Raw genomic sequence first — 26,885 nt, forward strand, 5'->3', positions numbered from 1 at the left:
ACTGCTCAATTCATCTCCTGATGACTGTTCACATTCCTAATTTAACTATTTACACAAATTCACCCAATCGCAGAGGATTAGGTGTCAACAATATCCTCAAAAAAAATCATCATCTTCAATGGCTACACCACCAATACCAAGACCCTTTAATGTTCAAATGGAAAAAAAGACTAAGGATCATGATTTCTATGACCAATATGATGATGTTCGAGATCTTATCTCAACCACTTATGACATGAGAAAATCCATACAACTAGTATACAATAACCATAATTCAATATGGGATCACAATAACCTATTTGAATCAAACATGGTCTTATCAATACTCTTGCAATTCTACCATTTCTTGTAGATGGTAACATGGTGTGTCAACATATATCTACCAGATTAGAGAGTCGTCATTTCTTCCCAAGAATCTAAGTCAATTATCAAGGTCACACCAGAGGCTATTGCATATATGTTATCATTTCCAGACAGGGAAAGCATGGAAGTTGGACATAGAAGTACTAAAATATTAGTGGAATGACATCTCCCTAGAGGTCAAGTTACAAATGATCCATGGAAATGTTAAAGGAGTAGTCACCCCTTCCGAGCCTCCTCTCTATCTTGTCATGGTATTTGATTCTATGCCCTAAATATTTTTTTCCATGATTGCTAAAGTCCTTGGTCTTTACATCAATGTCCAAGTAGGTGAGTTGGTCCTAGGTTTCCTAGTTACTTTATGTCATCCAGTCACCAAGGCTTGCATAAAATATGATTTTCCCCAGTTCCTATCTGATGAAATCCATGCCCAATTGATAGAGTTTGAAGAAGATAGGTCTTTATGATATCAAGCATATATGTTCTATCTTTTTATTCACCAAAACTATTCTTAACTTGAGAACCTGGAGACCAAAATGGTCAATGAACAAAATACCATGTTGCTCATCTTTGAGTGGTTTCCCATGGTGAGGAAACTAGAAAACAACAAAGGCTTTTTCAAGTATGTGTCATCATTCATGTCTATTGTATATACTTTGTTGCATGGTGAACCTCTACCTAGAGCCCCTAAGTTTCTTAGGGAAATATTGTAGTTCAGTCCTAACACCAAAGTTGTGGACTAGTTCCTCTTTGATGAGTACAGAATCATAAGAATATATTGGTTTGAAGAAAGACCATACTATTTTCTTGTATTTTTGACTCTGCACATCTTCTTGTTGGAGTAAGCAGTGACAAATACAAGGAGAGTATTGAATATAGTGGGGAATATCATGAAAGGATTATATGAAATAATTAAGGACACAGAAAAAGGACATAAGCTTGACCCCAGCCCCATAGTAGAAGAATGTGAAAATACATCCACATGAGAGGAGGTCAAGGCCATTCTACACCCTATAGAATCAAGCACATCCTGCCTCTTGGGAAAGAAAATAAGCACAACAAATCCAATGGATATAGAGCAAGGAGAGGAGCATAACTCCAAGAGGGCCAAAGAAAAAGAAGCAAAGAGATATGATGAAGATACAGAATCCAAAGATTCGGTATTGTACAATAGCCAATTGGCAAGCTAGGAAAAGCCAACTTTCACTATTGAGCACATGACTTTTGTTATGTCAACATCTGAGACAACAAAGTTAGGTGAGGTCTCCAAGCCTGGACAAATTTCAATCATGAAATAATTTCAAGCAAAGGCCAAGAAATTAGCCAAGGAATGAAATAGGGATATAAGAATAGCTAAGAATCATCCACTCCCAAGAATGCAAGTAAAAAAAAAATGGATCATGAAAAGGGGATTTTCAAACCGACAGTTTTGTAGACTAAGCAGATAAAGTGAGGTCCATGGAGGATTATGAGGTCTACCATATGTCCCTACTAGTCGATCATGTTCCATCCACAAATTTCATGGAACTGGACATGCAGGTGGCACACATGATGTGTAGGATAAATTCCACAACAAGGCAAGTAGTCAATTGAAGTACGAGAGAATGGTGTACAGATCTAGAAAGACCAAGATAAGGACTCTTAAGGATAAGATCACTCATTTGGCTATATGCCCTCATGACTTAAAACAACACAAAAATATGATGGATTATAAGGAGAGGGAGATAGTGGGCCTAAAGAAGCAACTAAAGATCATGGATGCACACCCTGTGAAAAATGATGATCTAGCAAAGGAAGAAAAGGAGAATCAAGAGCTAAAGGAAACAATCTATGAGATGGGAACCAAGGATAAAGAGTACAAAAACCAAATTGTTTTATTGGAGGCACAAGTTCAGGGAATGAAAGAAAAGTCAGGTGAGACATCTTAGTCCCACCAAACTCATGATACTCTAGCAGGACAAGTTGAATCAATGGCGGTGTCAGATAATGCCAAGAAATTGCAGTCTCTACTCTCTAGCCAGGGGAAAGAATTAAAATTAAAGAAGAAGAATTGGAGAGTACAAAAAAAGAACTGTACCAAAGGAAATAAGATTACCATCAGATCGAAGCATAACTAGATGTGTTGAAAAGGAAACACCCGTGTAAATCCTCATTTAAAGCTGCAAAAGCTATAATCTGGGATATAATAATAAAGACAGTTAACAAGATCTGGGACCACATGGAGCTACTTCAAGAGAAGATAGATACCGTCAAAAGGGATAACAGAGAAATGAATACAATAAAAAATATTATTGGAGACTTAACCACCAAAGATGAAATAATAATAGAGTTGGCAATGGCAAGAGAAAACTAGATGAAGAGGAAGCAAAAACCTATGACAATCGTAGACAAGAAGGCATAAGCAATTGCAAAGGAGATACAAAGCTTCAAGGACAAATGTCGGATTTTATACAAAAATAAATTCCCGCCATTTTTTGATGGAAATGGAGACTTGTACCCCAAGGACTCTCTCATGAAGAGCCTATTAGAAATCAAAAGTGATTAGAAAGGCTTTGGAGAAGAAGACTATTCTTTACAAGGAAGAGACATTATCAACCTTTATGTAGATTTTTTTTTAAATTGTTCATTTTAACAAGCATTTTCATGGAACAAGACCAAGTGGATTATGATGTAGTCATTAATTTGGATGGAGCCATTTTGGATGAAAAAATGTGTGACATCCCATTTGGAAAAGAATGGAAATTACTAATGGACTTCTATAAACTAGTCACTCAATGGGCACCTGTACAACCCCAAGTTGGAGGAACATTACCATAGGCATCTCAAATGGAGGCAGGCTCAAACTTTAGGCCACCCCAACAACAACAAACACAACCACAACCACAACTGTCATATTAGCCAAGGCATCCCCCAGCAGCACCCCAATCAAAGTAACGTGCTCTCATACTAGTCAATGTATGTGCATAAGAGAGAGAGGGGCAATCAAGGTTGATCCAAGGGATCAAAAATATGCTCAAAAATCAAAGTGCTCAAAGTTTCTCAAAGTTTCCAGTTTGACTTGATCCTCCAAGTTCAAGGATCATTTGTTGAGGAAAGTTCTATTGCTAAGAAGGTTGTGTTCAGGAAGCCAAGTGCATGTGTGGACATATTAGCAGTTGCCAAAAGGGAAAACTTTCTTTGACTACTATTGACTTTAGGGCAAACTTTCTTTGACTAATATTGACTTTTGCACAAGCTTTGGTGCTAATAAACCAGAGAGGTGGTGCTTCCTTTCAGTTCAGTTGGAACTAATAAATTAAGGAGTTGGTGCTTCCTTTCAATTGTTACTGATAAATTTGAATGTACTCTTTATAGATATTAAAAAAAAATTATAGCTTTCATATAAAAAAATGTGTTATATATATTTATAAGTTTTACTTTATACTCGTGAAAGCATTTATAAATTTTTGAAATTAAAAACTATTAATATTAATTCACCCCTTCTTAATATTATTAAATATTCCAACAAATATAAGTATTAGAAACCACATTTAAAATATACATATCAGTAAATACAATTACAATCCCAAAAAAAAATTATCAATCACATTGTACAAACTAACATAAATCACATTTAATTTTCCCGTAGAATGATTTGCTTCGTATGGTTTACAGTTCATATTGATAACCTAATTCCATGTTATTAAAAAATCAGAGAATTAGAAAATGAGAACAATAAAGGAGGTTTGGTGTACAACTCGTAAGAAATGCACCAAACCGACGTAATGAATGGTTGGGACAGAGACGAAATAAATTGTTTTATAAATAAAGAGCATGGACAAAAATCAAAACTAACCATAGATGCTCAATAAATTTATTAAGAAAATGGACTATCAACTAACAAATATTTACACAAATCACTCTACATGAAGTTATAATAAATTGTTTTATAAATAAAGAGCATGGACAAAAATCAAAACTAACAATAGATGCTCAATAAATTTATTAAGAAAATGGACTATCAACTAACAAATATTTACACTTGTCCATGTCTATTTAACAATGGGCACTTGGAATATCTTGATAAGTCTGATAGAGTTTAATTAAGTTCATTATAGCTACCATGGAGTTCAATATTTTTGGATTTAAAGCATTTCATTGTTAAAAATAATATTGAAATATGGAAGATTATATTTGAAGAGTCATATTATTTTTTGTATATTTTTGCGATCCATAATGAATTACGCAAAGACTTTCAGTAGAAATCACATAAGAGAATTTTTTGGCCGACGCATTTCAAACCAACAAGTGGTTCATCATCAGGACCAGATGAAGAGGCAGACCATGGCAAAGGCTTGAATAGAGAGCAATGTAGAGACATAATTTCACGTAACGGCTATATTTGAACAATAATATTTAAATTACGATATTAATTTATTAATATATTAATTGAGTCATATTATGTTATGGTTATATTTATATCTTCATGTGTATCCTAATTCCAAGTTGTGGTATTTTCCCATTGTAAATTGATTTGGATTATTGGAGTAGGTGCAATAGTTTTCGTGCTAAAGACCACATTCTATATATAGTGAATATGTAACTATAATCACAAAGTGAATTTATTTCATAGTAAATGTTTTCTTAGGCATGTTACATGCATGCAATTCCAGCGTAGGTTGATTATACAATTTGATTTAGAAGATAATTCTAGGTATGGTATTTGAAAACAATTCTTGCATGCTACATATTGTTATTTTTCGTATGTTGATTACACAGTTTGATTTAGAAGATAATTCTAGGTATGGTATTTGAAAACAATTCTTGTGTGAATGGCTCAAGAAAGGTAGGGGATTTTTATTAAAAATTTGGAAATTTGCTAGTCATGGGGCTCTAACGATTAATGGTGGAAATATGGTGGGCTTATCATTATAGGTCTCGGAATTGAAACTTGGAACTATGCTACATTCTCACTAGAATAAGGTCTTTAAAAAGATTTTTAGTGATGCATTTATGGTACAATGGCTCCATTGCTTCATAAAGAAATGGTATCTCAATCAATTAAGGGTCATTATCAACTAGTTCAATGACAAAAATAAATGACAACCTATTAATATTAATGGGATTTTAAAATGGTAACCTAGTACTAATGACGCAATTTGAAAAAGGAATTTAATGATTTTGTAAAAGTACACATAAGATGAGGTCAAAACTATAAACAATGTGTATATACCTTAAGATAGTATGTAACTACCCCTAGGAGAATTGTAAACATATTGTTAGAATGAGATAACAAGTATAAAAAGTCAAGGGCTTTAAGAAATGGAAAGTTTTTAGGGGCTTTAAGAAATGATGGAAAGTTTTTAAGTTTGATCCCCATTGTATATATTTAATAACCCATGCATGAATAGCCACAAGGAAAATGATTGTGCAATCAAAAAATATTTTTATATAAAAACATGATAAGAATCACTCTATCAAGAAGAAAATATTAGCAATTAACCAATGAAGCTAAATTATTGTGATAATGATGAAGGTCTTTAAGGAATTGTATAAAGTATGATGACATTAGATTGAATGGGTAATAAACGCATAAGTGCATGACGTAATAAAGTATTCTCATGGCTAGTCAAAGATTAGTTATAGTTAGGTAAGGTGTTCGGTTTGATTTGCAATAATATGGAATTCTTAGGATTACAGTAGTTAATTAAAACTCAACTAAACCCTAGGGTTTATACCTAATGAATAACATTTAAGTGCTAGGAGGAATTATGAAAATGTTATAAAGTTTGGGACCAATTTATGTGATGTTATCAAAACGGTGTGTCTCTCAAGTGGAGATCTCTCTTAAGGATATTGACATGTGGATTGAGCAACATGAACGATGATTAAAGATGACTACTAAGGGTCATAATGATGACCCCTATAATTCTAAGGTGTTGAGATAGGAAATTGTAAACTAAAAACACTCACAATTGGCTAAGAATAACAAGTGATAGAGCATGAAAAGCTTTAAAAGTTTGAATATTCAAGAATAATAATTGACCACTCTTTTTGCAAAGAAATTAAACCATGTGATATATTTATTTTTAGACACTTATGAGAAAACACCTAGTATGAAGGGAAAAAAATTTGTATGCCAATAATGAATCATGTATTTGGATTAGAAAATCTAATCTAAGTTAAATATTAATAATTACCTTAGAAGTGTAGATCGCTAGAGGATAACTAGTACTTCACACAAGTGGATTAACCACAATGGAAATTTTAAATAATGTTGACCTAGTCTTACATGCTATTTACCATAGTGATCTTTGAATGGATAAGCAAAAGCCATAAAGTAATACAAGAACCTTAGGTAACGATCAAAGATATGAGTCCAAGAAATTAAATTTTTGATATTGATGATTGAAAGCATGCCACTAAAAAGCTAGTAATAGTTTATTGTTGAATTTCACCAAATTCCACTATGCAAGAAATGATGCATGCTTAGAGATTGTGGCATTGATAGTTAGACCTTTCGTGAAAGTTTAATGGTCAAATCAAATTAAGAAAATATATGAAAACTTTAGCGCACTGATAGGGTGATTATACCTATCCAATATATTATCAACTTCCTTGTTGAAAGAAAACGAAATAATTATTGTCAAGCAATTGATATATTGATTAGAACATGGCATTCATAGTATTGATGATCTAGCCCAAAACCTAGATGGATGTTAAATGATATTATTGCATTATATGTGATGGGTGGTATTCATTTTTTATGTAAGCTAATGAATTTGATTTTGTTGATAAATTGTGATAAGAAGGTTTATGATGTTTGGTGTCTATATGTATAACATGTGTTAAAATGATTATCATATTTATGATGTTATGTTAACATGTGGTTTTTATTGTGCTGATAGGTATTCTAGAGCCTAGTATGAGGGAGATGTTGTCAGGACATTTTAAAATAATAAAATAATGTTTACATTAAAAATAAAATTAAAATTTATATATATATATATATATAGTTTTATGACCTCGCTTGAGCAATCTTGAAAGTTTGAAAAAAACTAGAAGCATATATATTTATGAGCACCACAAATGAAACAAAATTTAAATATACCATTATCTAGTTAACAACTGGCACATAAAATACTATGGATTAAGTCTTAAGTAAATCCAATTGGATATATTATAAGCCTTTAAGAGGTCTATTATCTAATCATTTGGTCCCTCTATGTTAGATAAGGGACAAATTAGGGACAACATAGGAACATGCACCTTTGTTGGGGAACAGTCTAGTATACAACATAATTTTTGTTCTCTAGATAGAGAGGACAAATTGCTAGACAGTATATATGCACAGTATCTTTTAATATGTTTGTTTATTTGATCGAATACCCCCTACCATAAATAGAGGCCTATTTTTTACTCTTCAAGGAAAGATTGGCAATTGCCATATTCTCTTAAACTTAGAAGAGTGCTTTGAAAGGTGACTCCATAAAGTGCAACTCCACATGGGAAAGTGTGTCCAAAGGATGTCTCGTTGATTCATTGTCAAAACTAGAACATATCTAGTGAAGATAAAGGCCTTCAAGCCCACCCGTAGGTAAGTAATCAAACTATACTATACTATTATCCAATTTTGTATATGGGTGTATTAATATTCTTGTGTTAAATTCTCATACTTAAAAGAGATATGAGATACAAATCTCTAAGGCTTGTCTTAGTCCACCCCTAATAGATCTATCAGGGGGGACTTGTCTCTTTTGAACAATATAGGAAGTTGCATACCCCTTTATCTCATGAAGTCCCACTTGAGAAGAAGAATATTGCAAATCCTATCTAGTTGTGTACTGACCCTACATCATCCCCACAAGTTTGGGTCATTCCTTCCCTCCAATTCTTTACACCCTTGAGACTCTTCATTGATTGGGACTCCTATTCGTTCTTAGATACACAACCCAACCCATCATATTTTTGGTCAACCCCCCCATCCCTAGCTAGCAACCAAGATTAAATTATTGGTCCAACCCCCTCCAAACTACCTTGGAGATAGACCCTTGGAAAACAACATTACTACTAAAGACCCCCTCAATGATTTCCAAGATTACATTGACAACTTTTATGCGGATGATGATGATGTTTCGAGAATGTTTGTCCACTCTTTAAAAGAAGTTAGGAAGTGGTCTAGGAACCTGTTAAAATAGTTCTATGAAATATTGAGCCTAGTCCCATGATAAATTTCTAAAAAAGAGGGCGGCCAAAAAGCAAACCACTAACTTCCTTTATTTTGTTCTCTCCAAAAATTTCCTCCCCCAATGCTCAAAAGCCTCGTTGTTTACCCTTGAAACTCAAACTACATTTGACAACCAAATATTCATAGAGATGGCAACATGCACATTAAAACAATATACCCAAGTAATTTAATAACTACACATAAAACATGTCTCCAGCAACTAATACTATCTCCTCTACCAAGCATCCTGATATGTCCAAATCTACCAACACCATTGCCATAGTCCTTGAGGTGTTGGTTAAAAACATCTTACACGTCCAAGAAAGAGTTTATTATGTTCCCTATAGCTCTAAACATCTCGACGATGGTCGGCCCAAATGCCACAATGTTTTATGGGATTGTCTACATCTTCTTCGTATCTTAGATAACCAACTAGACATAAAAGTATGGTATCATGGATAATAACCCAATTATGACTTCCAAAAACTTTCCAACCACACCACCAATTTTTTGTCAAAGACACCTACCAAACCCTACTAGTGTCTTGCTAGTCACGTTGAGCTATTGACCCATGGTAAGAACCTTTCCAAGAACCAATTTGACCTTTTTATACATGTTTTCCCATGATATCTTTGAGTCTCCACGCCCCTAATATATATTTTATTCTCAACAAACACTTCTCAACCTTCTAGGACTCTTATGAAGCAAAATACTTCTAAATCTGCTTTTAGCTCCATTATCATAAAATCATATATTGTACGTCTATTTGTCTTCCTTACTAGACACCTCCACAAATTACTTTGTTGGTGAATAAAACCCTAGTCACCTTCACCTATTGTGGTGAATAAAACCCTAGTCACCTTCACCTGTTCCCAAAGCTTGTTCACCCACAATTCCACGCAAAAACTCTCCCTTGGTAAAGTTGGTAACGTCCTCCACTAGTTCTAATAAGCATTGAAACCTAGGTTCTAAAGAACCCTAAACCTCCATTAGAAACCTAGGTTCGAAAGAACCCTAAACCTCCATTAAACTTGCGCTGTCCTCCTAGGATTTCTCCTTCCAACCATGAAATATTTATTTGCATGCTAAATGACAATTGATTGCACATATATATCCAATTTATATTCAAAATGGTTTAAATGCCAAGCTTCAAATAAGAAATTGGAAAGGAAGCATTTGATTTTATTCTTCGAAATTTCCATTCTCAATGTTGTGCACTTTCACAAACAGGGAATCAATCAAATTTGACTCTTTCTTATTAATTTAAAGTGGTTCACAGAATTAAACTCGGTATAATTGTTATTCGTTATTTCGAACATTTATAAAGTATTTAGTTATCAATTTCCTTGCAATGTCATTTGCAAATTAGCTATAATGTGACCATATACAAGATCTATTTGATTCGATTCTACTGGGAGCTTTAGTAATCAGCATTGGGAAGTTGAGTGGCAAGGACTTTGAGTGATTTTAAAACATGCAAACCAGATTCATGCTCATGTTCTGTTACTTTTAAATGATGGCATGGTGGATGTACAGTATTTGTCAAGCCTAAATAGCAGAGTTTTCCAGGAACTGGCTGGAACCAAAAGTTCCTTGAACCAGATTAGTTTACAGCAGCATTCATTGCCAAACTTTAATTGCCGCGAGAGAAATGGATCATAGCTCATTTAGCCTGTCTTCAGAGTAGGTTTTTTGGGACTGGAGAAAAATATTGTGATCCTTCCAACAACAAACTTGCTGGAGACAAAAGGGATAGTATAGAATTTGTAATCTGTAAATCGGATGTTATAGCCATATAGCCTAGAATGCAACCCATAAGAGCACCTTACATGCTGTTTAAATAAATCTGGATGCTTTGGCAGAGTCATGGTGGACCAAATATGAACTCATTTGTTTTTTACTACAATGAACATCTGTACTACTATAGAAACATATTACATTCTGGGGAGTTCAATGGTAACTCCCGGCAGTTTTACATGAAAAGTATACATATCTGCAACTAAAAAGAATGCTAAGATTGAATCTAACTACATGCCCAATCCTTAGATGGCAGCACACCACAACAAAGGATTTTCCTTTGTGATCACTTCATCATCTTGAATGTAGCACAGATTAAGCTGCATCTCAATAGAAGCAACCCTAAGCTTATCAAATGAGTAGAAATCTCCACAGATAAGCAATGTTGACCTCAGAAGAATAATCTTCTGTAATGACAGCTTCTTGGCAATTTGCCCTTAGGGACTACACAATAAATAAGTCCTTCAAGGGAGAAGCTACAATCCGAAACCAAAAAATCACCGAAAAATGGTATTCTCTACAATAATAAAATTACAAAACAAATTGGGTGGGGGGGAAGAGGGGAGGCGGATTAGGTGCAACTATTCTCCTCAGTCATGTACTCTACTGCTCTGAGACAAGATCTGGATAAAAATCCAATTGTATGTTGCAAGGGAATAGCTGCTCATGAGCTGATAACGCCATCGATCGAGAGATGAAAATAATAGAAAATGTAGCCTTCTGTATTACAGAGTACATGGCAACAAGAAATGAAAAGCTGAATTCTCAAGAAGCTGAGACGGTGGATTGATATCTGACAAATCTGTTTCTTGCATAGACTTTGAGATGTCATCCACAGAGAATGGTATACTGCACACAAATCAATATTTGACAACTTGCATTAGATAATTGGAAGCCCTATTATAGTGAACTATTCAAAAATGCTTACAGTTAAAGAGAGCTGGAAACAAAAGAGTATAACTACCTCAAGTCGTCATCCAACAAGAACGAATTTCCATGAGCATCGTTTGAATCTTCTGCCATCAACATTTTCATGCTTGCAATAACCTACAAAGATGATTGTTAGGAAGGACAGCCAAATTAATTCCCAAGGAAATAAGACCTATAATAGTGACAATAATTTCTGGCTTATCCTCTCTGATTTTCTATCTCTACATGACTTACATCTGGAGACACACTGTGTGTGCCATATTTATCGTCCCAGTACATGGTACTGATTCTATACAATTGTTGTATGCTTAAAACCTGAAAAACAATCAGAATAATTGAACAAGTCAGGAGAATAATAAACTTCATAGATTATTAAGTAGCAGATCAAAATATAAATATTCACTGACCGGACAGAGATCGTGGGCAATTTCATCCAAATATTTCTTTGGCTTTTGATGTATAACCTGTAATGCTCAGACAGTGAGTTTGATGTGACAAACAAAAACCTTCTGTAACAATAATTCTCTAACTTTTAAGCATTTACTTTTCCTTATGAAGAATAGGCCATTGCATAATTTCTGTAGTTAACTAAGATTCGTTTGGTTGGAGGAGAATTATTTCATAAATATGGAACTTGGAAGGAATTTTATCAATATCTCCATTGTCTGTTGTCATAAACAAATATCTTCTGAGAAAAGCATACGACAATGATACTCTTGTTTGCTTACCAAAAATCCCACTGCTTGTCTAATATGCTTGAGTGCATCCCAGGATGAGCCTGCATACTGCACCATTTCCAAGTTCCAACTTTAATATTTCGCAAGAAATAGTGGGATAAACAACAACAAAAACATCCATGGCAACATAGTTGACAAACCTCTTCTTTTGCTTCACAGCACCAAAGTTCTAGTTCAGCCAACCCTGCTTTTACATATTCTCCATTGCTAAATGAGCAGCATTCACGCCGTAAAAGGAGGCTGTAAAGAATATAATAAATCAATCTAACTGCTGGACTTATGTAAATTCCACTTATGTTACAAGCTTGTGTTTGGAGTCTGGACACTAGGAATCTGCAGCCTGATGACCATTTCTTTGCATTTATGATGAATTTGTGGACTACATGCTTTCTATTGGTGCCATATCTTCTGACTCTTTTAATGGCAATGACAGCTGGCAGCGTGCCTTAGGTAGCCTTCTTTTTATAGTTAAATACCCTTGTCGTTATTGCTCATATTTTTGCCAATCGAAAAATCTTATCTAAAATGCAATTCTACTAATAGCAATCTTCAAAATGCATAGAATGAAGTTAGAGCACAAAAAATATGTTTGCATCCATAGACACTAACCTGTTGAAAAGCTGTACATTGATGTACGCAAATGTCTGGGTAAATACCTTACGAACAAGAATAGATGGGACCTGCAATAAAACAAATTCTAAGCAGGCAACTCAAAAAAAACTTAAGATCCTACAAACAATTCAATGTTTCACAGAAATGAAGAGAGATAAACTTACATAATTTCCACGCATAGTCTGGAGAAGATTGGTTAGGCTCTTGATAATGCTTTGCCAATGATTGTTAGATGCTTGCTGTGTGTTTGCATTTGCTTGGGATCGAGATATCTTAACTGCGCTTGCTCTTGGTGTTCTTGGGGCCTGCATAAAAATTGCAGAGTGATCTATTAGTGATTTGAATAAAAGCAATACTTAGGGTTTCTAAGCCTTCTAAAGATGATTAAGTAGAAATTTGACTCTGATTTAAAGTCATCATTTAACGATACTTGAATAAGTAAAAAATAGCTATTTGTGGAAGTAAATCGAAGAGTCCATTTATTGTGTAGCATTTAGAAAAATGTCTGACTTTCAACTTAACATGGAGAATAAGAAGAAATCAGGAATCGATAAGTCACAGCTGTCATCTAGCTAATTTAAATAAATGAAATAAAATACCTATGAGAAGAGTCTAAACTATTTGCCAAGCATTCAGACAAATGGCAGCTGGTCAACTCGGCAACAGCAAGTTTTACGGTACAGTAGTTTAATTAGCTTATACACCCAACTTTAGATTTTGGTTCATTAATTATGCATATTTTTATCTAGTCAATGTATAACAGTATAACTGCTCTTACATTTTTCAAAACTAAATTCAACTGATTTAACTTTTATAGATACACCATTTTCTATTATAATGAATATATTTATACCTGGATACATAGGCCAAGCAACACAGATATTTCCTTCTTAAGATTGTCACGGATAATCCCATATATTTTTTCAACATAAGCTGTAAGTTGCTGTTTGAATAACAAAGCTGGATACTTCGCTTCCACTTGGCGTACAGAATCCAACCCAGCAATCATCCCACCAGTTCCAAATGGAAGGCCCACGGAAGATGGTGATCGAAAACCCTGCAAGAGATTGTTCAATAAGTAAAAGAACAAAGAAGTCAAACAGATAATTTAAGCACCCAAAAATCAGTATCATCACAGCTTTCATTGAGACAGTTTACCACAGGAATGAGGAATGTTCATGTCTATCACAAAGTTTATTTGAACATTAACAAAAAGAACCCTCCTTACTTGTGTCATCCTTCCAAATAAAGTTGAAGATGATCTTCGACGTTGGGGAGTTATTCCAGCTGCACCTGTTGCTTTCAACGTACGCTGCAAGAAGAATAATAAGGTAGATGTATTTGACAACCAATAAGCCAGCACATCGTTGTTCTCCTGATTCTGCATTATAATCAGGGAAGTCGTTTGAAAATTAGCATTGAAGCATATGATATTTAACCAACATGAGGTACCAATGACATGAAAAACTGAAATTCTGACATGTCAACTACAACACTTAAGGGAAATATGCTACTATGTATTCATTTTGAAATTTCAATCTATATAATGTATTGAATTACTATAATCTTTCATATGGCATGCAACATACAACTAGAAAAAATAACACCAACATAAGTTTAAACTTGAGATAATATTCATTCAAAATAAGATTCAACGAGATACAAAAGCTTTCATTTGCGATTTTTACCAATAACCTAAGCAAATTATTGACCAAAATACAAAATTAAGAAACAAAACAGAATCTCTCACAACACCATACAATAAATAAGACAAGTCGATAACAATGATACAAGCTAAGTTGCACAAAACATAATCAGGGGACAACATAACCAGGATCTGATGCGCAAGGTAGGAAAGCTACCCATCCCCTCTTTTGATGGATCATCTAAATGCTCAGAAAGGGCTTGGGTACAAAGGTTGGCACTTATTTCTGACTTAATACCATTTAGGAGACAAACACTATCCGATTTAACACATTAAATTTGGAAGGGGAGGCGCATGAATGGTGGTACCCTGGACTGATCACAGTGGGGCACTCCAGCATAACCTTGTACGTGGAATTCACTCAAAGATTGGTAGAGCATTTTGACCAGAAGGATCCTTATATACACTTCAAAGAGCTAGCACAGTTCAAGTTGACTGGGTCTCTGGAGTCCATCTCAGAACTCCAGCAGCTAGCAATTATGGTGACAGATATTTCTGAACAGAGGTTGGTTATGCTCTTCGTAGAAGGTCTAGCTGAACCATTGCACGGGTGGGTCAAGGCTTTCAAACCTGCCACACTGCTGAAGGCCATCACCAAGACTCAAGATATGGGAGGTGCAACACCAAAAGTGAAGACTCCACCCATACCACAAATCCCTCCAAAGGACAAGGACAAGAAGATATCTCAGAAGGACAAAACCAAGAAGGATCAGTTGGATGAAGAAACTCGAAACAAGCTTAGAAAAAAGAACCTATGTTTCACTTGCAAAGAGCCATGGGAACCTGGTCATTGACATTTGGGAAAGGGAAAGATTCACTTCATTGAGGTAGTATTTGATAGCTACAATGAAAATGATATGACACCGGCACAAAGCAAGGAGCCTAGCATTTCCGAAGAAGCACCATCCTTGGAAGAGGCTAATGGAGACAAGAAGTCACGTCCAAAAATTGGAGGTATTATCGCCACCCTCTCAAGATTCCCTAAATATCGTAGAAGGTCTAGCTGAACCATTGCACGGGTGGGTCAAGGCTTTCAAACCTGCCACACTGCTGAAGGCCATCACCAAGACTCAAGATATGGGAGGTGCGACACCAAAAGTGAAGACTCCGCCCATACCACAAATCCCTCCAAAGGACAAGGACAAGAAGATATCTCAGAAGGACAAAACCAAGAAGGATCAGTTGGATGAAGAAACTCGAAACAAGCTTAGAAAAAAGAACCTATGTTTCACTTGCAAAGAGCCATGGGAACCTGGTCATTGACATTTGGGAAAGGGAAAGATTCACTTCATTGAGGTAGTATTTGATAGCTACAATGAAAATGATATGACACCGGCACAAAGCAAGGAGCCTAGCATTTCCGAAGAAGCACCATCCTTGGAAGAGGCTAATGGAGACAAGAAGTCACGTCCAAAAATTGGAGGTATTATCACCACCCTCTCAAGATTCCCTAAATATCACACTTTCAAAATCAAGGGGGACATTCAAAGAGTCTCACATCATTGTGGGGGCTTTATAATAAGGCTGCTCTCACCAACCCGACAAGCAACAATTGACATATCATAATGGATTTGTTTAAAAAAGGAAATACATGTGTTCTATCAAACATATTCATCCATTTATGGCAACCTAGTAAAGAAAAGCAGAGATCAGGGGAACATTCAATTTTCAACAATTAAATTTAATAATCAGAGGAAAACACTTTGAATTTAGATTAACCTTGTGATCATAAAAGTCAATAGAAAAGCATGTTGTTTTCCATTCTGAAACTAGAAGGCTATAGATATGAATATGTTTGCCGACATCCAGCTAAAATTCACGCGATTGCAACCTTATGTGCATTTTATCACAGACACACTCACACAGAGCTACACAAGACTGTATGCTACACAATTGCAAACAAGTAAACAGTGTTTGCAACTTTGCATACATTCAACGAATGCTCCAAAATTTGTGAAAAGTTAAAATATATACATGATACAGCATTTCAAATTTGTCCAACAAATAAATGTTTCCTGCCACTGAAAGCTAAATAAACACACAATGTGTTCCTACACAACATGATCAGAAGATAATCTGATAGCCAAAAATGTAATAAAGACAATAGCATTTACCTCAATTGCTGAGCCAATCATCTGAATAATACGGTCAAACACACTGGTCTTATCAGCTTCAAAAGACCGCCAATGAAAAAGTGATTTGTATATAATGCATGCAACAACAGACCTTCCTTGGTTGAAGCCTATATCTTGTGAGACATACTTGATAAGTGTGTCTATTTTTTCCTGAATTAGAATAATAAGAGATTTAATTAGAGCCATCCTAACTGTAAATCTAATAAATAAACAGCTAAACTGGGTAGTGCAAAGCATTGCAGCAGAGATTTATAACTATGGGCTTTATTAAGATTAAAAAGCATACATGTCTATCATGCAGAGGTTTTTGGTGGCTTATTTTCTATTTGAACATATTCCTTGATCGCAGGCACATCACTTGGTATATCCTGCAAAACAGTACCACTAGTTCTGTAATGTGGATCATACATTTCAACCTTCATATCCATAAAATTGAAAAGGCAACTGGGGAAACTCACTTTTACGGGAGTAACTTCAATAGGTTCATGATGGCCATTCTCCATAGTCTACAAACAAATGAAACTGGTTAGCAAACAAAAGATATAACAAAACCAAAAAAAAACTTCATTATTCCTAGGTTTAAGTAGAACAATAGAACTACCTGAGTAACTATAGTTATGAAGCTTTCTGAGAAAGTATTTATAGGGGACTTGACCAAAGCCTGCTGACGAAGGACTTTATCCTCTGATTCCAAGTTTGAAAGCTTCTCTTCAAGCCTATATTTACAAAAGGAGAGCTTTACAAATAAGCAAAAGGCAAGCCTGAAGGCAACATAAAATGCATGGAAGAGACATGATATTTGAGCAATTAAAAAAAGAGAGAAAAGGCTCCGGCCAAAACTTTGCAAGAGGAAAAGAATATTAAAAACCTCTGCAAAGAGCCCTTTAGTTGCTCAACTTTCGTCTCTGCCTCCTTTGCCTTTTTCAGCCTTTCTTCACTAAGCTTTTCGGATTCAACATATTTTTTTTCAGCCTCATCTACTTTTTTCTCGAGTGAATTTACCAAATCCTGCGAGAAAAAGACTAGTCCGCCTATCATACTTATGAAAAAGGGAAGATAATTTCCTTGACAACACTGAAAAGTAACCCCCCAACATCAACAAATATCTAAAATATTTAAACTGTACAAGTTCTGTGCGAATCAGAAACCAATATATTGGGGTTTGGGAAACCCTTTCTTTTTAAAATAATTCACAGATATGAACTCACCTTCAATTTCTCATTCTCCTTTGCGAGAATCTCGAGCTTTGCAGAATCCACAACAACAACTGGAGTCTCTTTTATAACTGGCTTTATCTCTTCCATTGCCTTTCTAGCTGCTTCTCGCTCCTTTGCCAACAAGTCATTGGCTTCTTTCACTTGGGCATGCATCTCCTGTAAAGCAGATTGTAGTTTTGCAGTCTCCTGTCCTTTGGCTTCTTCCAAGTCAGCCTACAACAAACACATCCAAATCTCAACCTTATTGCAAACATGGTTTAGGAAACGTTGAAAGCTAGGATGAAAAGACATCGAACTCCTAAAAGATATTTTACATTTAGGGGAGGCTCCAAAACCAAATACAAAACGATTGGATAGTACTATCAATTGGACAATGTGAGAAAAATAATAGAGACAGTTGGATGATATAGGACTTGTTCAAGGTGCTATATTGGTAGACTCACACAAATTAGAAGCATTTTTATGCTGAGAATGTTTTGGATCATCGTAGATGGAAAGGAAATGTGACCAAATAATTTGAATGAAGAAGAAACTTATGATTAAAAGAATACCAAAACTCTTGCATTTACTTTTATTGCAATCTCCATTGTCCAATAAAAAGGTAGTAGGCACACATTTTTTCACATAATTTATTAGAATATCAAAAACCTATTGTCGATTTAAGGTTTCTTTCATATTTATTTCCTCTCTTTCAATACCTTGTCTCTCAATACTTCAGACATCCATTTTTAAAAACATCTACATAGAATCAAAACATAATAATGAAAGACAAATTACCCTCATACGCTTCTCCAACTGTAAACGCCATGTAAGCTCCTCAACTTGCTTCTCCAACTTGGTTTTAGCTTCTTGGAGTGCTCCAGTCTCCCGGGCAGCCTATACAATGAAGATAGTCACAAACAATATGAAAACACATTACATTGCAAGCATATGTGCTCAAAGTACTAAGAGCAGATATGGAGACAATCAAGTAAATGGACAGGAGACACAATATTAGATGCATTACATGCAGCCAACTAAATACTCAAATCAAAATTGGTTTGAGATGCATAATGTTCCCTACGATCAATCCAAGTAATATGGCATATTCAAATCATTAGTGTCATTATTCTTCTACTGTCGCCAAGGATCACATATAATGCTTAAACAACTACAATATTTCTATTTATGTTCTTTTAACTTTCTTTGACACCTGCGTCATCTATAGGACCTTTCCACCACGTCAAAAAGACAATTGAATTTAATCCACAGTTAATTAATTAAAGAATTCGTAAAAAAATGCTGGGCTTTTAAGAATTCATTTTTTCTTCTGAAACAGCTCCAATATGAAATTTCCTGGTTTGTTTGGGTTCTCTTGGGATAAAGTAATGAGAAGATGGCATCCCACACAGATAGCAAATAATTACCACAACTGTTATTTTTTTCATTTAGAAGAGACAACAATAAGATTGCCAATATTTTTGACTCTCATCTCAAGACTGAATGCCACAGTCACACTTCAAGATAGGTTATTGCGTGTATCAAAGAGATCCTCCCTGACAATCTTATGCTTAAGTTGGGCCTTCAAGGCCCTACTTTTTGGTGGAAGAATTGGAGATGGAATAGAATAGTGCAATCCTAGGAATGGGTGCTAGTGTCTTTGTCATAGGTCTTTGTCTTTGTGGAAGCCTATGGTTGAGTCAAAGAACCTTTTTAGCCTACTCCTTGATCCTTGGGACCATGGCTCTAGACCAGAGACTGGTTCAGTTGGGTTGTATCAACAAAAAACTTAAAAAGTTCTATCAGTGGGAAAAATTATAAGTTGAGACATTTTATTTGGTATTGTGAATTCGGTGAGACTGTATAGATCTAGGCATCGAAGCTTTGTAGTCAACTACTCCCTATTGTTGTCTCCTAGAAAGTTCACTGGTTTACAGAGATAAGGCGAAACAAGGAGCTAGAAAGCCTGTATGGCAATTTTGTACCATGAGCTTGTGGAGGCTGCCTTTGCTACCCACTTTTTTGTATAAAACACCCTATATGAAGATATTTTTAAATAATATTCTATTTGTTTTTTGTATCCCAGAGGAACCCAGCAGCCTGCCTGACACATAGCTACTAGTAAACCTCTGGGGGTATAAGACCTGTCCTCCTCTCCATAAACCAGGTCACAAACAGGGGGATTTGAAACTTGGATCTCTCAATTTACACAGATTTCACATTAATTTGATCACCAATTGAACTGCCTCCTTGGGACAAATAATACTCTATTATCATTTAATTGCTGTACATTTATTTTGAAGAGACAACCCATGGAAAACTTTAGAAAAAAAAAAGTGATTTTACCTTAACATTACTTGATAATTTTCATAAATGTTTTTTTGTTGACTTCAATATTTGTACTGCTAATAATATTTTGATTTTGATATTATTATGGTATCACTAGTAATAATTTTATTATTCACATGCATGTGCCTTTTCCCATCAAGAGACAGCATTTAGTCCAAACGGATCAAATGCTATTCTAATAAGACTTACCATTAAAGCCATTAATTTGCAAGAACTACCAAGTCTTAATTTCATGAATCCAAACTGAATGAATAGGATGACTTGGAAAAGGACCTTAGACAAGTCTATTGCTATTAGGATCCAAGATGGAGCCATCACATCAAGAAATAGTTACATAATGAGCCTACTTATGAGCATTCAAATTTAATCCATTACTCCCTCATCATAAAGTCGTCACCTTCCCCAATCCATTATCCCATATGCCAAATATTGGTACATCCTATCCAATGCCATCTCTCATCCACAACCCAAATTAAATGCCACCGTCTTCAAAAATTCAGGGGGGTCACTCATTATTACCATCTTATGTTTACACTGCTTATTTTCTGTTATGTCTTTTATGGGTGCATGGTTAGGCAGTCTATCTCTAAAAAGGGTATTTTTGTATATGTGAAATCTAAATCAATATTCAAATGGTTAGGGATGCCTAGTCAAACAACTTTACTTTTATATGCTGCATAAAACTAAAAAATTTGTTTGGCAATTCAAATTTCATAATATAACATAAATACCATAAGAAACTCACCATCTTAAGTTTCTTTAGTTCCTTCCTAGCAACCTTTCCTCTCCAAGCACACTGGAAAATATTAGCTGCCCTATTCAGTTTCTTGTAGTATACAAAAGCACTATATCCACGCCATTGAGCCTGCAGAGCAGCAAAGATAAACCAGCACTAGTCAATTTCACAAACCATGGTGCATTATGTTTAAAAGGTAGTTATCTTGATCAACCAGCGTTCTATAAACTGCAGTTATCTACTTCTAGATTCTCAGCTATGTAGCTAGTAAGCAGCTTATCAGATAGAAGAATTGTACAAGTCTTGGCATTTTCTGTTTCAAATTCATTGAATGACTATATTTGACGATGTCAAGCTCATTGAATAATAAATGCTCTATTTTCCAGTAACAGTAGCTCCTTATATAAGCATCACACTGCAAAGATATTTGTCCTTTTGCCAAAGGAAGAAATAGCATACCTGTATAATGATTGCAGCTTTAGTTTGCCGCCTAAACCGAAATTCATTACGAGCATCCATTGCACGTAAACCCGCTTGAATAACATTAGCTGACAATCGGAGTTGCGTGTAAGATTTCTGAGCTTGATATCTGCGCACATGCTTCTGTATCCGCACTGCAGCAGCCTCCCTCCTCATGCTGCTATAAAGCTTTCGTGAACAGTTTCCTACAAACATGTTAAGCGATAAGAAAATTGTATACCACTTTAGCAAGGTTTAACAAGACAAAATGAAACAACTCCAACAAGCAGCAGCAGTACCCAAAAAAGCAGGAACATTTAGAACCAGCAGACCTACAAATACATGAACATGAAATACCTCTCCATAAGGCCTGAAGATGAATGGCAGCATTGCGCAAAGAAAGAAATTCTTTCCGAGCAATGTATGAACGAACTTTGCGCTGGATAATTTTTGCTGAATTTCCCAATACCTCAGACCTTCTAGCATCTAATTCAGCCATTTGTCCTGCTCTGAGGAAAACCTTTGATTTCCCTATCTGAACAGTAAAAGCAAAATTTTAGGTGCCTTTCATTCACATTTTAACTGAAAAAAACAGAGATGCAAGACTTCAGAACCTTGGAGCACATAAACTTCAATCATATTCTAAAACAAACGTAAAAGAGGCATTCTACTTAGATGTTCCTAAAATGGCTCACCTTTGTTTATGAAATCCATAATCTTTTAACAATATTCACATCCTACAAATTAATCAGTGACACTAATCTATGATTGAGATTATGCTTGCATAGTTATGCATGACTGATTCCACTTGTCTTTTTGAATTGTAGCATTCATTTGGACATAATTGCTAAGTAAATATTTAATAGTGACTATTAATATGCTATAGTCACATTGTGAATTAAATATACTATCATTTTAAGATCTATCATCCTTTAATGAATTTTAACTCATCATAATAAACCCTGTCCTCATCGAGAAGGGTTTCTAGAAACATTCTCAACACCATTCTCAACATTCAGTTTGTAGAATGGTATATAGTTAAGATAAGTCCTATCCTTTGATACACATGGTGCTCGATCTGTGATACCATGCACAACACATTTAACAGCCAACAGACTTGCTTCCACTAGGCCACAGAGCAGTACCAGCTTTCAGCACAAATAGACTGGTCAGCCTTCCTCTAGCACCCAGATTTCCATTACTAGATTCTTCTCAGTGAGTCTAAAATGTACTTCCCGGATGACAATTTCAGGCAATAAATTGACACCCTTCACAGTGCTTGAGGCAGCAATCCATGCTTATACTCCTTCCTCTACTTCCACATCTTGATTCTTAACCTAATGATTGGTAGTGAAATGATCCTTGGTGAAATGTGTGTAATTGGTCCACAAACTCCCTCAAACAAAGCACTCTACATCCACTTGTGTGCCACATGGTCTCGATGTTTGTTGGGCCAAGCGCCCTTCCTCTTCATGCCCAAAGCTCCGCAATAAGTACATCTCCTCCAACACATATCGAAGGAATGGGGACTGTTGTACCCATTTTGTCACAAGTCCAAGGAAGCAATGTACAAAATTTTTCAAAGTTCAAAATCATCAACCAGCGAATTGATGTGTCATTGTAAACCCAAATTCTGCAAGTGATAATGTAAATGACTAATATGACCATTTAATTTTGTAACAACACCTAGGTAAGTCTTTGATTTTGGCGACAAATATCATCCTAGGAGGTTTTTTAACCTCACCGAATTATGTATTTCTAAACATGGATAATCGGCAGAGTTTTTCCTCCAACTTAAACCCCAAAGCTAGGGTGGAATTCATTGACAAGGTCTTAGGTGAGTCTTAGTGTTATATCGAGTCTTTGTAAAAGTGGTTTGGGAATAATTTAAGCTATATTACAGATCACTTGGTCTATACTAGATCATATTGTGTCGCAGAATTGGGTAATTTCATGAGGGTCTATATGTAAAGGTGTATTCCCCCCAACAATTTGTAATATCTAATGTAAAAAATAATTTAGTGCATAGTCCCTCATACTTAGACACCATGGGGTGAAAAAAAATTATTAATCCCCTCTTGTGTAAATTAGTTAGCGAAAAAACAAAATTAAATCCCAAGCCATAAAACTAATTAATTTAGAGTCAAATTTAATTTTAGAGAAATTAAATCTTCTCCAAGTGGAAAATTTGTGGGTCAAAGAAAAGTCAAATTTTGGAGAGATTCCCCCACCAAGGCAAAAAATGGATATTTTAAGAAAAATTAAGAGTCAAGACCTTGGACCTTGGACCTTGGTGGTTGAATCAAAGTGAAATTTCTGAGGAAATTAGTCAAAAATATTAATTTTTGGATTAATTAAAAGTGGTTTTTAAGAAAATTTCAGAATTTCCTCAAAATAAAATATTCGACGATGGAGATTAAAAGATGATCAAGTATTTATTGACGATCGAGATTATTTAGATGGGGATCAAGCCAATTAGCCGTTATTTTCCACTTGGGGGGATTTCTCTATAAATAGATGTCGTTTTTGCCTCTCAAGCATGATCAAAATTCTGGTCTGGACTATCAATGGCTGACGTAAATTTGTAACGCTCGTATCGAGCCATTGCTCTGCTAGGAACGTTTTAATATTTTAATAAAAAGACTTTGGGGTTCAGTTCATGGTGTTCTTGTTCCATTGATCTATGGTACGTGCTAGTTATGTGCTAATCCTATATTGTGCTTCATGGTTATATAAATTGTTATTTCATTTGTCAATGATAAGAGCATTCTATTGGTAAAATTTGGTTTTATCTTAGGTGATCCAATTCATCATATGATCTTACAATTTGGTTTGAGAAAATTTATAGAGATTTGTAGGTACACTAGCCCTTGGGCGCCAAGTTCATACACTGTGGAGAAGGGTCGACCTTGTTTGGGCTCTAGGAATTTTTATATGGTGTTTTAACGTTTGGAAAATATATTAAACCATTGCTATTATTCAAAATTTATTTTCTCAAAAAATATTATATTTTACAAGTATTGTATATTTGTAAATAGTGTAAATATTTTGTAGAATAATGTTGTAAATTATTTATATCCCTTGTTTGCAGCAGTTGGGGTTTTGGGGTTTATTTTGAATTTTGTATATATTGGGGTTTTGGGAAAATTTGTGCGGGTGAAATCTCAATCCATATTAATTTCGTGAGGGTTTTTAGCCTCATTTAAGGAAAGAGTTGGGGTTTTGAGGTGGATCTAGGCCTAGGAAGGCAAGATCCACCTTCCACCTCCCCTCCAAGCTCAATGCTCAAGCCAAAGAGTCAGCCACTAGCCCTTGGAGACAAGTTTGTGGCAATTTAGAAGACCTGAAGCAAATTTTGAATTTTTGCAGGAGTTTGACAATTTTTTGGGCCTTCTAGGCCTAGCGTTAAGCCTCCTAGCCCTGGCCGCAAACCTTTCTTCCCCTCTGGATAAGTTGGTGCCCTTATTTAGCCTGGAAACCATAGTTGTGGCCGCAAGCCTTCCAAGGCCCTGTCCCTCCTCTACTGCCCCTTTTTCCTCCTCCACTGCCCTCCGTAAGCCTCCTTCACCTCTGTCGTGGGCCCCACGACCTCATTTCTCTGGGCCACAGTCTCTAAGTGATTGTTTTCCCTAGGTCGCAGCCCTTGAAAGGCTTGCGGAAAACCCTAAAGGCCTCTTTGCCTTGACCGCAGGCCTCTAAGGCCCTCTTTCCCCTTGATGGCAGGCCTATTAGGCCTTCGTTGCCCTAGCCTCAGGTCTATTAGGTCTTGCTGCCCCTCTCTAGCCCTAATGCTAGCCTCTCTAGGCTTAGTGTTGCCCTCTCCTAGCCTCTTAACCTCATTTCAGTCATCGTTTGGCTATTGTCTAAAGATTTGCCTCTAACACTTGGTGATTGCAGAGATTTTCAGCTAATATTTGTGGTTGCAAGTGGCCAGTCCATTCGAGAAATTCTAGGCAAGAAGACTAGTCATCTTCAAGGCCTAAAGGCCTATTGGTTTGCTTCCTAAGCCCCGCATCCTATCTCTGTTTTGCTAGCAGCCTTCAATCATTTGCACAAAAGTGGTAAAAAATTCATATAAGCGACGTAAAATCACCTAATAAGTCACCTAACATATTGCTAATCAATTGGGTATTCCCTGTTTGGCATATTTTTACAAATTTTGATGATTGTCACGATATTTTAAGAAGCATCTTAAGGTCTGATCTCATATAGCAGTGACATCTAAAAGGGTTATGAACTAATCAAGCATTTGTCTCTTGTTGTCCCTTGCATCATTGGTTATATCTCGGGTTGGCAAAGTTTTTTAATAGAGCTGCCTTCTAGGCTTCCCTCGGCTGCCTCTTTCAACTCATTTACACTCTTGCATGCTTGCACTCATAGGCATCTTCTCACTGTTTGCATTTCATCTTAAGTGCTCTCAATTAAAAGAGAAAGAGATAAGTTGTTGGGACTGTATTGACATATCTGGCATAAGATTAACTAACTGTTGTCATAAAAATTTACTCATGCTCATTTGATGTTATTTGGACATAACTTGCATAAGGGTTCTTGATATTGTTTAAAACTTTAATGCTCCATTGTTGAAAAGTTCATTGGCATTGGTGGTATTGAATTGATTAAGTGGTTATATTGCTTAAGAATACTAACACATTGGTTTCTTGTGAGTATCATAATCCTAAAGGTCATAATTGTGCACTAAGTAACTCACTCATAAAAGCACCTAATATCAAGATCTATAATCTCCTTGAACGGTTAGCATTGTTCAATTGGCATCTCTTGTTCTTTCACATTAGCACCGTGATATCTTATTAACATAGCTTCAAGAATTTTGCTAATTGAAAACATTAATCTAAATTGCCTATCTCTAGAGCAATCTCTTATTGGCATCCTTTTAATTTTTGCATTGTCTCTAAAGAACCTTGGTTAATTATTCTAAGTGATATCCTTGGTTAATTGTTCTAAGTGATATCGTGGATAAGTGCTCTAAGTTTTCATGTTGCCATTACCGTCATTGATTTATTGTTCAAGGTTAAATTGAATATCTATAGTGGATGATAATTTCTCTTTGACATATTGGTGAATTTGGCATAAAGAGCATTAATCATGTTTCTTGTTTAGTACTTTGGGTAATTATCTCTTGGTCTCATTGGATACATCTTTTTAAGCACTTTTGAATGTGAGTGCTATCTTGTGGTTAAGACTATCTCTTGTTCATTCATTAAGTACACTTTATATAAAGATCAATTATAACAAAGCACTTAAGATCATAAGAAATCTTAACTCAAGATCACTCAAATCAATTTTGCATTTGCACTCTAGGCATAGTCTTGCATTAATTAATTAACCTCCAAGCCTAAGTTTGGTTGATAGAAAGATAGGAACACCCTTTATCTTGTAGCTTGCGAAGGATAGACCCTCTCTAGTGGTTAACACGGTGACCTTGCAGTTGTCAAAGCCACAGTCTTTGCAACGTCGGAGGCACTAGGTGGTTAGATTTCAAGGGGAGGTATCGTTAATCAAGCCTTTGCTTGCTTCACCTTGACTTCTCTCTACAACCTACTTTAGAGACTAGCCTCAAAACAACTAAGGATTAAGGGATACACTTAGCTAGGCATTAACTAAAATAAATCAAGATCTTGCATTTCACTTAGATTGTAGGATTT

At 35.6% G+C, this 26,885-nt stretch overlaps 1 protein-coding gene across 1 annotated transcript in view; it reads right to left on the reverse strand.

The window, feature by feature from the left end:
* Positions 1-10,653: 10,653 nt before the first annotated feature.
* LOC149225686 (myosin-9-like) overlaps positions 10,654-26,885 on the reverse strand; it is a 29,158-nt gene continuing 12,926 nt past the window's right edge. The window contains 21 exon segments of the mRNA XM_089377277.1: positions 10,654-11,212; positions 11,328-11,410; positions 11,528-11,608; positions 11,701-11,757; positions 12,022-12,078; positions 12,171-12,270; positions 12,640-12,710; positions 12,807-12,947; positions 13,496-13,699; positions 13,871-14,023; positions 16,462-16,632; positions 16,769-16,790; positions 16,792-16,850; positions 16,941-16,988; positions 17,084-17,198; positions 17,351-17,490; positions 17,691-17,912; positions 18,477-18,575; positions 20,773-20,892; positions 21,223-21,428; positions 21,580-21,757. Coding sequence (XP_089233403.1) covers positions 11,089-11,212; positions 11,328-11,410; positions 11,528-11,608; positions 11,701-11,757; positions 12,022-12,078; positions 12,171-12,270; positions 12,640-12,710; positions 12,807-12,947; positions 13,496-13,699; positions 13,871-14,023; positions 16,462-16,632; positions 16,769-16,790; positions 16,792-16,850; positions 16,941-16,988; positions 17,084-17,198; positions 17,351-17,490; positions 17,691-17,912; positions 18,477-18,575; positions 20,773-20,892; positions 21,223-21,428; positions 21,580-21,757 — 2,451 coding nt within the window. The 3' untranslated portion in view covers positions 10,654-11,088.

This window comes from Pinus tabuliformis, chromosome J (assembly GCF_031772625.1).
Source record: "Pinus tabuliformis cultivar Carrire ecotype Pingquan chromosome J, CPIR1, whole genome shotgun sequence".
Classification (NCBI taxonomy): domain Eukaryota; kingdom Viridiplantae; phylum Streptophyta; class Pinopsida; order Pinales; family Pinaceae; genus Pinus; species Pinus tabuliformis.